At 58.8% G+C, this 10,893-nt stretch overlaps 1 protein-coding gene across 1 annotated transcript; it reads left to right on the top strand.

Annotated features, from left to right (window-relative positions):
• Window positions 1-3,173: 3,173 nt before the first annotated feature.
• On the top strand, window positions 3,174-8,639 carry FADD (Fas associated via death domain). The gene is made up of 2 exons (XM_049641569.1): window positions 3,174-3,733; window positions 5,204-8,639. The coding sequence occupies exons 1-2, from the start codon at window positions 3,448-3,450 to the stop codon at window positions 5,563-5,565; spliced, it is 648 nt and encodes a 215-aa protein (XP_049497526.1). The 5' UTR covers window positions 3,174-3,447; the 3' UTR covers window positions 5,566-8,639.
• Window positions 8,640-10,893: the final 2,254 nt, after the last annotated feature.

The following is a 10,893-nucleotide window of genomic DNA, read 5'->3' as shown; positions in this document are numbered from 1 at the left end:
CAGAGAAAATCGAAGGAAAACAAATGTGCTTGCTGGAGTTTTGGCAAGAGCATTCCAACAGGGACAAGGATGGCTTTCCAACAGATGGTGCAGGAGCGATTAGACACCTACAGGCAAAGCAAAACAAAACAACCTAAACACTACACTTTGTACAAAAACTAACCCAAGATGGATCACAGAATGACACAAAACTAGAACACTTTTAGAAAAAATATATACAGGAGAAATATTTGGGACCCAGGGGTAGGCCAAGGGATCCTAGACTTGATACCAAAGGCATAATCCATAAAAGGAAAATTAAATAAAAGTGAAATCTTCTGCTGTATGAAAGATCGCATAAAGAGAGTAAACAGACAAGCCTCAGACAGCGAGGCGGTGGGTCAGGCATGGGTATAGTTGTGCCAGGGGAGATTCAAATTAACCACACCTTATGTAAGAGTCATTCATTAACATCTTGTGAGCACCTATCAAGCTCCAGCCAGTGTCCTTGGCACTTGGAGTCCCTGCCTCACATTCTGGCAGGAGAGATGGGGAAAAACTGCAGAGCAGGAAACCAAGTATATGGTGAATCAGGAGACAAGGGACACGTAAGGAACAAAGAAACCCTAGCAGGGTTCGCAGGTAGGGGTGTCGTTTGACCCTCCTTGGTTCACATCCTGCCTCGAGGGGCTTCGTGGGCTCCTCCACTTCTCCCACACAGCTGGACACCCCAGAGCTCAGCTCTTGACCCTCTGTTGTGTCCGCTCTCTTCACATAGGTGACCTCATCTTGCTCTAAATACTATACAAGTCAGGGCTCACCAGAGAAACAGAACCGGTAGGATATACAGTGATCTATACAAGAGAAGATGTATTACAAAAATTGGCTCAAGGAGCACCTGAGTGGCTCAGTCAGTTGGGTATCCAACTCTTCATTTTGGCTCAGTTCATGATCTCAGGGTCGTGGGATCACACCCCACATCAGGCTCTGCACTGACAGTTCAGAGCCTGCTTGGGATTCTCTCTCTCTGTCTCTCTCTCTCTCTCTCTGCTCCTTTCCCTCACTTGCTCTCTCTAAAATAAAATTTAAATTTAAAAAAAAAATGCTCATCTGTTACAAAAACACCTTCAGACACACCCAGAATCATGGTTGACCCCTATCCGGACAGCCCTTAGTCCAGCCAAGTTGACACATAAAATTAACTATCATAAACACCATCTGTCTGCTGAATACTCCCAAATCCACATCTCTGTCTGTCTGTTGAGCATCCGACTCTTGACTTCGGCTCAGGTCATGATCCAAGGGTCGTGAGATTGAGCCCTGAGTCAGGCTCCACCTTGAACACTATGCCTGCCTAAGATTCTTTCTCTCCCTCTCCTTCTGCCTCTCCTCTGCCTTCTCTCTCTCTCTCAAAAAAACAAACAAGAAACTTATTTTTCTTGTTCTTCTGCCCATAAAAGCCTTCTGTTGTGTATACTCAGCTCCCCAAAGCTCCTTTCTACTTGCTACATGGAATGCTGTCTGGCTCACAAACTGTTGAATGAAAGTCAATTCAATCCTCAAGTTTACTCGGTTGAATATTGTTTTATTTAACAGTGGAAAGAATCGAAATGTCCATGAGCTGATGACGGGATATACAAATGTGGTCTATCCACACAATGGACTATTGACCCATTAAAAAAGAATGAAGCACTGTCACCTGCTACAACATGGCTGGACCTTGAAAACACTTTGTTCAGTGAAAGAAAGCAGGCAGCAAAGGCCACCTAGTGTATGGTCCCATTTCTATGAAATGTCCAGAACAGCCAAATCCAAAAATGCAGAAAATAAAGGAGTGGCTATCAGGGGCTGAGGGGAGGAGGAGGGAAAGGAAGTGGTTGCTAATGGGTAGCAGGTTTCTACCGGGACCGATGAAAATGTTCTAGAAGTAGCTAATGGTGAGGTTTGCACAACCGTAGGACTATACTAGAATGTACTCTTTAAACGGGTGAGTTGTGTGGGTTGTGAATGGTCTCAATTAAATATACGTATATATTTTAAATGCTTAGTTATTTGAGAGAGGGAGAGCGAGAGCGAGAGCGAGAGCGAGAGAGAGAGAGAGAGAGAGAGAGTACCAGGGGAGGGGTAGAGAGAGATCTGAGAGAGACAGAGAGACAGAGAGAATCCCAAGCCGATATCTTGCGGGGGCGGAGGGGTGGGGGTGGGGGGAGCGGCTCTATCTCACCAAAGGTGAGATCATGACCTGAGCGGAAATCAAGTGTTGGATTGTTAACGACTGAGCCACCCGGCCCCACCCCCCGCCCCGCCCCACCCTTTATTTTATTTTATTTTTTTAAGGTAACTCGGACGGCCTCACTCCTCTGCTCACACTGCTGCGGCTCCATCTCAGGGGCAGTAAAGCCTGGTCTGCACCTGGCCCTTGAGGCCCCCTCCTAGTCTGCCCCTCCCCTCTCCGGCACCCCCTGCATCCCCCCCCCACCCCCCACCCCGCTCTGCTCCAGACCCACGGGTCTCCCAGCTGCTCCTAGAACCTGCACCTTCACCTGCCCCCGCCTGCCCTCTTTCCCCCACACCTGCCTCTGGCCCCCGCACCTGCACCTGCACCTGCGCCCGCACCTGCAAGCCTGTTCTGACCGCCCCCTCTAATCATGTCCCCACCTGGGCACTCCCCATCCCCGTATCCTCTTTGCCCGGGCTCTCATTAACTTCCGGCATACTGCACGACTTTCTTATCTGGCTTCTGTCAGCTTGAGAACCAAGGACTTAACTCCAGGCAGAGGGGCACTTCTACTCTTTGTTCCCAAATGTGTCCCCAGCACCTACTGCCTGGCCTACAGTAGGCTTTCCAGAAGTACTAGAAACATTAAAAAGCATACATGACCGAAGCTTTCAAAATCAAATATTAACGACATCCAACGTTAGCGCTTCAATAAACCTCTATTTCGAACGCGAGCCACAGGGCGCTCCGAAGGACCCGTTCTGGCTTGCACTTTCACAAACGTTGACGATAAATGCGTGTATCGTCGGCATCTGCAGCGCAACGCCGCCCGGGCAACGCGGGCCTACCTTCCCCGCCCTCGCTCGGGTCCGGGAACCGCCCCCCGGACCGCCCGCCGGACCCCACGCGGCGGGAGAACGGCCGCAGCGCGCAGGCGCAGACGCCCTCCCGGCCCCGCGCCGCCGGGTCTCCAGGGGCGCCCCCTGGCGGCGGCCGGGCGCCTTCCGGGCGGAAACGGCTACGGTAGGGCCCGGGGCGCACGCGTGGGTCCCGGGGTTCTCGCGAGATTTCGGGGAAGTGGCCTCTGGCGTGGACTTCCGGTGGTGGGGCCCCGGGCGCTGGGCGCGTCAGGGGGAACCCGGGAGCGGTGGGGCCGCGGGGCCGCCGAGAGGGCCGCGGGGCGGAGCGGGGCGCTGCGCGGAGGGCCGGGCTGGGCCAGGCTGGGCCGGGCCCCGCCGTGGCCCGCCGCCATGGACCCGTTCCTGGTGCTGCTGCACTCGGTGTCGGCCGGCCTGTCGAGCAGCGAGCTGACCGAGCTCAAGTTCTTGTGCCAGAGCCGAGTGGGCAAGAGGAAGCTGGAGCGCGTGCAGTGCGGCCTCGACCTCTTCTCCGTGCTGCTCGAGCAGAACGAGCTGGACCGCGAGCGCACCGGGCTGCTGCGCGAGCTGCTCTCCTCCCTGCGGCGCCAGGACCTGCTGGGGCGCCTGGACAGCTTCGAGGCGGGCGCGGCGGCCGAGGTCTCGTCGGAGGAGCGAGGTGGGCGCGGGGGCCGGGGGGGGGGCCCGGGGGGGGGGAACCGGGCCGGGGGGGGGGGGGGGGGGAGCGGGCGAAACGCCCAGTTCGCAGATGGGAGAGCCAGAATCCCAAAAGCTCACGTACTGTGTCTGGGTTGCAAAACGTGAACACATACCCACCCCGATTCTTCTGGGTTAGTTGGAAGTGACTCCAGTTAAGGAAAGGGTGTTGCCCACCTCCTCTGGGTAGAGAGGAGTGGACAGAGAGGGGGGTCAGGAGCCAGGGGAACCTGCCCCGCTGCTTTTGGTTTCATTCTGCCTCTGGGAATGCCCCAGCTGACCCTTTACCGCTGTGTGAGCGCCGGAAAATGGCTCTTGGGCAGGGGTTTAGTGCCCCCGACACTTCACGTACTTAATTTTCGCGGTAGCCAGCAGTTAGGTCCTGCCGTCTAGTCCTATTCCGGTTTTACAAGCCAGAGGACAGTGGCTGGGACGCGTTAAGTGACTTGCCTAAGATACACTGCCAGTACCTACCAAGGACTCAACTGAGGCGGCCTGGGGTACGCGGGCGGTATTAGAATTCCGTTTCCAGGGACACTCAGTTGAGGAGGAGATCGTTAACGTGATACATTTAAGAAGCAGTCCCCAAAATACAGGCGATCACATTTTAGATTTACGCGTGTCCGTGTGTGTATGTATGTTGCAGGAGAGCGCGCCAGAGGTGAGCAGGTGTGGGCGGGTTGATACGGGGTGACTCTTCGTCTTTCGAGGATGACAGTGTAGCCTAGCGGTTGGGAGTGGACCCTGGCACGAGGCCATCAGGGTTTCACTGTCTGGCTGTGCTGTTGTCTAGCTGTATGACCTCAGGAAAATCACTGGGCTTCCCTGTGTCCCTCCCCCTTCTCCAGCTTCTGGGGGGCCGCGGACATTCATTCTTTGGCTTATGGCCACGTGTCTCCAGTCTCTGCCTCCGTGGGCACGTGGCTCCCTCTTCTGTTTACTTACAAGGATTCTTGTCACTGGATTTGGGGCCTACCTGGATAATCCAGGATGATCTCCCAAGATCCTCAACTGAATCACATCTGCAAAGACCCTTTTCCAAATAGATCACCGTTCACAGTTCTGGGGATTTGACGTGACCTGGGGGCCACCGTTCAACCCACGACAGGCCCTCCCTCCGCTTCCCCTGTCCCGAGCAGTTAGCTCCATGACGACCCCTTCCGCGACGCCCCAGCCAGCACGTCTTTGGCAGGCCGCACCTCCTGAGGAGCGGTTTGGGAGTGGGGTTGGGACAGGGTTGGAGGCCACCCTTGGGCTTTCCGGGACGTTCTTCCCCCGGCCCCTGCACTCCTGGATGCCTTCAGCCTGCACGGGAGGACCTCTTGTGTACGCAGCGCTTAGGTTGGCCCTGAGGAGCCCACTGAGAAAGTAGGGTTACCTGTCTTCTAGAGGGCTCCCCAACTCCTGGTAGATCGTTTTGTTCTTTCCACAGACCTGCGTGCAGCCTTCGACATCATATGTGATCACGTGGGGAAGGACTGGAGAAGGCTGGCCCGCCAGCTTCGCGTGTCTGACGCCATGATCGACGCCATCGAGGAGAAGTATCCCCGCAATCTGACGGAGCAGGTGAGGGAGTCGCTGAGAGTCTGGAAGAACCTCCACAAGGAGGACCCGGCTGTGTCCCACCTGCTGAGGGCGCTCAGGGCCTGCCAGCTGAACCTGGTGGCCGACCTCATCGAGGACGATCAGCAGGCCCGGAGCCTCGAGAGCGAGACCAGTCGAGGTGGCGGCACCGGCACCGCGTCCCTGACGTCACGGGACTCAGATAGGCCGTCCTCGGGGGTCCCCTGGTGACCCAGCGGCCCTTCCCCGGGGGCCTGAGGGCATCGGCACAGCCCGAACTTTGGTTCCCCCGCCAAGCCTGACCACGTGCCTTCCACGCGCCAGTGCCGTGAAGTCCTAGCCGTGAGCCGGGACGAGGGACCCGGCGCCCGAGGCCCAGAGTGGCGTCTCCATCAGAGCTGGCATTCACTGAGCATTTGCTCTGTGCCAGACGGGACTCGGGCGCGTACAGATGCTTTCGTTCGTTCCTCACGATCGCCCCCGAGAGGGGGAGTCTGTTGTCCCATTAAATGAGGCCCTGCGGGAGGAAGTTTGGGATCCACATTCAGCACACAGAGGGACGTAGAAGTCAGCGTCGTCACTGTCGTCACCATACAGGTGGGGGGACAGTGCCGAGGCCAGCGGCCGGGCGGTCGGCAGCCGTGGGAAAACAGGGAGTTGAGCCGGGTCCGTGAGGCTCCAGCGTCCACACGGGCCCACAGGGTCGTTCTGTTGCTCCCAGAGCCGGCCAGAGGCTTTGAGGCCGTCCGTGTAGACCCGTGTACCCGGACAGGTGGCGTGGGGAAAGCTGGTGGGCTCGTGGCCCTTGCGTGTGTCAAGGGACAGCAAGGCTTATGAGGACGGCCGGGAATGACACTGTTAAGTGCTCAGGGATGATGGGTACAGAGTCCGTGCTCTACAGATGTTAGTTCTTAGAACTATTATGACTTCAAAATCATGACTATCAAAATCACTGTTCTGATAACGGATTTTAGTAAGGGAGCTGGATCCTGTAATTGTAAAGACGGTCTTTGTGCTTCGGAGGTAATCCTATTAAAGCCTGTGCCTGTACAGTGAGAAGCTGCACAATACAGAGAATTTCCCTCCCTGACGATGATCTCGTTTCTCATGTTCTCGAAAGTCCCGTCGGGTCAGTTTCAACATCCCTTGTGGCTTATCTGAGGCTGAGCTGGGAACGGCATGGCCGCTCTTCATAACGGTTCCAGGAGCCGCCAGCAAGGGAGCTTTTGCCACCTCTCGCCAGCCCCTGGCCCGCCTGTCTCTGAGAGGCACCAGAGAGTCGCGTGGCTGTCCCTCGTTCGGGCCTTCTGGCCACGGCCTTGAGAAAGCCACCCGTGATGTCCTTCCGTGCCACCTTGACCTTAGGCTAGACCAGGCGGCCCTCTCGGCAGACCCCGGACACCTGGCCGGGAGCACAGGTGTCAACCAGTTCCCAGGTTCGGGCGCTGCCAGGGGGCTGAGCCAGTCTGGGGCCCGTGCCACCGCGGCCTGGCCCTGCGTCGTGTGCCGGGCGTGTGCCCCACGTGCCAGCGCACCTGCCTCTTGGAGCCTGTGTCAGAGCCGGTTCTGCGGGTAACAGACGTCGTCACGGCCCGTAACTGTCGGCGCCTTTGCTGACGAGTAGCTTTGGGCAGCAGGTTTTCCGGAAGATGTGCCCCTACCTGTAGGACAGGCGGACTTCAGAGGTCCTCCGTCCCCTCAAAGCCGCTGAGATGTGCAAGTGCCCAGACATCCTGACATCCACCCTGTGCCCCCCTACGTGCCTCCCACCCCTGGAAGGAGCCCCCGACCCTCTACACCAGGTGCTCTGATAGGGGCCTTGACCTGTGATTCCCGCACGGGGAATTTTCCGCGGCTCTGCCGCTGCGTCCCGTCTCAGTCCCGCGCGTGGCGAGGCACCGGGGTGCCCCTGGCACCCCTGTGCATGTGGTGAGTGGGGAGGAGCGCGGGCTCTGGAGCAGCCTCACGGGACCTCCTCTCCAGGCCCGGATCTGAGCTCCGAGACTCGGGGAAGACGGCGGGTGAGGAGAGTCTCCGTCCTGCTCTGCGGGGCCGTGCGCGCCACCCGCTCCCCAGGACCCACCAGCTGGGTGCCGCCGGGGCAGAGCCCTGGGGCCCGGTGACGGGGGTGAACCTGCCCGACAAGCTGCCCCCGGGAGATGGTGGCTCAAGGCCAGATGGAAGCACGGGTCCCGTGTCGGTGGCCAGGAGGCCCCCGCTGAAACCAGCGCGGGGCCGGGCATCGAGGGGCCACGGCAGGGCCAGCAGTCCGCCCGTGGGTCCCCTGCCTCGCGGGACGAAGGGAGAGTGTGTGGCTTGTGGCAGAAGCACAGGGCTGGTGTGGGCGTGGCGGGCGGGGAGACCCACGGCAGACGTTTGAGAACGGTGGTTTCTTGGGTGATATTTAGACTTCCTGTATCGTCCACGTTTTCTGTACGTGTGTTTTCGTCATCCACCAGATACAGGTAACGGGTGTGCCCTGGGCCGTCAGGCGGGAGAGGCCCCAGAGAGCAGGGGAGCAGGGGGGCTTTCCAGTCTGACCCGGGTCGGGTCCTGGCCTCACCACCTTCAGAAGCGACCGCTAGATAAGAATCAGGCGCTTGCCCAAGTGCGTGGCGGCTTCTTCCTCAGGCACCTTAAACGTGAGCGGTGACATTTCACCCGGAGCCCCACAGGTTTGTCGAGAGGCTCTTCCGGTCCTTGTGACCTCACTGCACTTGAGCCCGGCCTGTGGCCTCTGGTCCTGGGATGTCTTCCCCCCCCCCCCCCCCACCCCCGGGTGATTAGAAACACTGCTTCGGGGTAGAAGGTCCTCTGGGTCTATGGTAACCGCTGCTGGGACAGAGCTGATTGACATCTGATCAGAACCATGACCTTTGTGACGGCGAGCGGCTACCAGGTTTAGACAGGAATTTCTCGCAGCAGCTTCACAAAAAAAGACGATCCGTGTTCCATTTATTTGCTTTGCGAATTTTTGGGGGGTGACACGTGTGCCTCCAGCGAAGGTGTGCGCAAGTCACGTGGCTGACGTGGAAAGTAAGGTTAGAGCCGCATTTTGCGACTTGGTTCTTTTTGTCCTGAGAAAGATGCGGGGAAAGGCCCAAATGTATGTGCTTTTGGGGAGATTTCAGGCCGGCGAAAGGGAGTTTAGTCACGTGTTTCCTGGAACGAGGGGTCAACCCCCTAGTCTCACGGCCCCGCAGATGTCCCCACATCACCCCCCTCCCCACCTCCCCTTCCGCCCTCGCCGCAGCCGGCCCTGCTGGGTTATGGACGTGGGTGCCCAGGGAGCTCCGTCAGTCACCCCCCCCCAGGCCCTTCCGGACTCCGGCACAGAGGCAGGGGTTGAGGCAGACCCTCGCCCATCGCACTTCCGCCTTCCTCCGTCGCGTCTCCCTCCCCAGCAGCCCAGGACCACTCCCCCCCCCCCCCCCCCCCCCCCCCCCCCCCCCCCCCCCCCCCCCCACCCCGCCTGAGTGGCACCTGCAAGGTCCTGGGTGCCGCCCACGGTGTTTCTCTGAGGCCCCCAGACGCACAGTGTCAGCTGCCTGGGGCCACACCTTCTGCCATGCTAGTGAGCGTTCCCAGGCCCCAGGGGTGAGGTCACGGGCATCACGAGTCAGACGTTATTCTGCCCACCACACTCAGACTTGGCATCCGCCCCCACCTGTGCCCAGTTCTGTGCCCGGCACCGTGATCTACCCGGCTGCCTAAAGGAGCGGGCCGGGCCCCCTCCTGCCTGGGGCTCGCTCCCACACCAACTCCAGGCTACCTCCCGAGCCTCTCCTTTCCACCCCCCTTCTGCCTCCCCCCACGACGCCCTACCCCTTCCCGGGAAACACCCTGCATCAGCAGCCAGAAACAAGCAGAATCATACTCCAGACCCCTGACTATTCTTAGAAATGGCAAGCTCCCCGCGTATTTTTAGTTTTGTGTTTGTATTTCCATGAGAACTACTCTGAGTCACCTTGCTGACTGCTTTCTAACCACATGACTCTGTGTGCGTCACGTTCAGAAGCCGCCAGCATGACCGGGAGCAGCACGTGTGCACGTGAAGGTGGCCGGTCACCCCACATCTGCCGAGGGACCGGCAGAATTTCCACAGGGAAAACGTGCAGTTGAGATCCACCTGCCTTGAAGGAGCCGCCCTCAGCTTCGTAAGTCACCGAGTTAAGACACTGTGGCAAGAGTCACACGTAGGTATCAACCACCTGAATCGTCACCAAGGAACAGAGACCCATTCAGTGCCAGAATGGAGTCCTCCTTGAGCCAGAGCCACGTGACCTGTGGACGAGGCTTTCGTGGCATGGCTGGAGTGGAAAACCATCGTGGGCCTTTCGAGTCACCCGAGGCGTCAGGTGCGAGGCCTCTCGATGTCCCAAACCTGCCTGTAGACACTAGGTGACCATCTTGCTTCAGCAAAACGTGTTTCATGGGTCAGAGCAGCTGGAGACAGTAGAGTTCAGGACGTGGAGGCTGGGGATGGTCATGCAAGATCGTGAATGTGCTCGGTGGCACTTAAAAATGGCCGGAAGTGTGAATTTTACATACATTCTACCATTAAAAATCACATTAAATTAACGATGCATTTAATTACAATATTAGTCCAAATTGTGTGTGTGTTGTGGGCTTCTCTCTCCCTGATTTGTAATTCTGTTGGCATTTTGTAGTTCATGAGGACAGAAGCGTGAGCTTCTATCTGACCTTATGTGCGTACGTATTGAGGTAACACGATTATAAATAAAATCTTGCTCATCGCTGGGAGACCGGGTCCCGGCCCTTCCTCCCAAAGGGGTTTCTGGCTGGAGAAACCCAGCTCCAAGGGTCCCCGGGCCCCGAGGATCGAGCTCTTCTCTTCTGCAGCATCATGACGCGGGAGGGGTGCCCGGCCCTGAACACCCACCCTCATCCGCTGTGTCCTCCACCTGCACCTGCGTCCCTAGTGGGCCTGAGGCCCTGCTCAGACACCCCGTCGGATGGCAGCCTCGCCTGCCTGCGGCCCCCGCTCTCCTGAGCGCGCAGCAGGGAGGCAGTCGGGCTGTGACACCGGCTGGGGTGGATGCGGGCCGGCCGGCAGCCTTCTCTCTGGGGCCAGGCCACCCCTCTGCCCATCGCTGATGCCAGTGCCCCCAGCCAGCGTGTCCCAGGGTGACCGAGACCCAGGATTTGCCTAGTCCCATGGAGGTCCGTCCGGGGACCCGAGGAGGTGCCTCCCACGCCCTGAGTCACCGCAGGCCACCACAAGCGTCCCTCCCGCCAGGCGGGGTCGCAGCCACGTGCATAAGAGCGCACACCTCGTGGCTGTGGGCTGTCCGCTCCGTTCACGCGTCCATCCATCCATGCGTCCGCCCAGTAGATCCCTAGCGAAGGGCTAACGGCTGGGACTCGGCTGTCCGCGCGCCCTTGCAGCTGGGTGAGCCCACAGTGGCGCCCCAACTCCACCCTCCCTTCTCACCTGAGAAGCCCCCCCCCCCCCCCCCCCCCAGCCCAGGGCTGCCGCAAGACTCAGAGACGCGGTGTCGTGTCCGGGAGTGACGGGCACATCGTAAAGGCCACTAA

Source organism: Panthera uncia, chromosome D1, assembly GCF_023721935.1.
Source record: "Panthera uncia isolate 11264 chromosome D1, Puncia_PCG_1.0, whole genome shotgun sequence".
Taxonomy (NCBI): domain Eukaryota; kingdom Metazoa; phylum Chordata; class Mammalia; order Carnivora; family Felidae; genus Panthera; species Panthera uncia.
Note: the sequence above shows the minus strand (reverse complement) of the source record. Positions and strands in the feature narration are given on the sequence as shown.

Coding starts and splice junctions, on each gene's coding strand:
- FADD (XM_049641569.1), top strand. CDS start 3,448: ATGGACCCGTTCCTGGTGCTGCTGCACTCGGTGTCGGCCGGCCTGTCG. Junction 3,734..5,203: donor GGTCTCGTCGGAGGAGCGAG/GTGGGCGCGGGG, acceptor TTCTTTCCACAG/ACCTGCGTGCAGCCTTCGAC.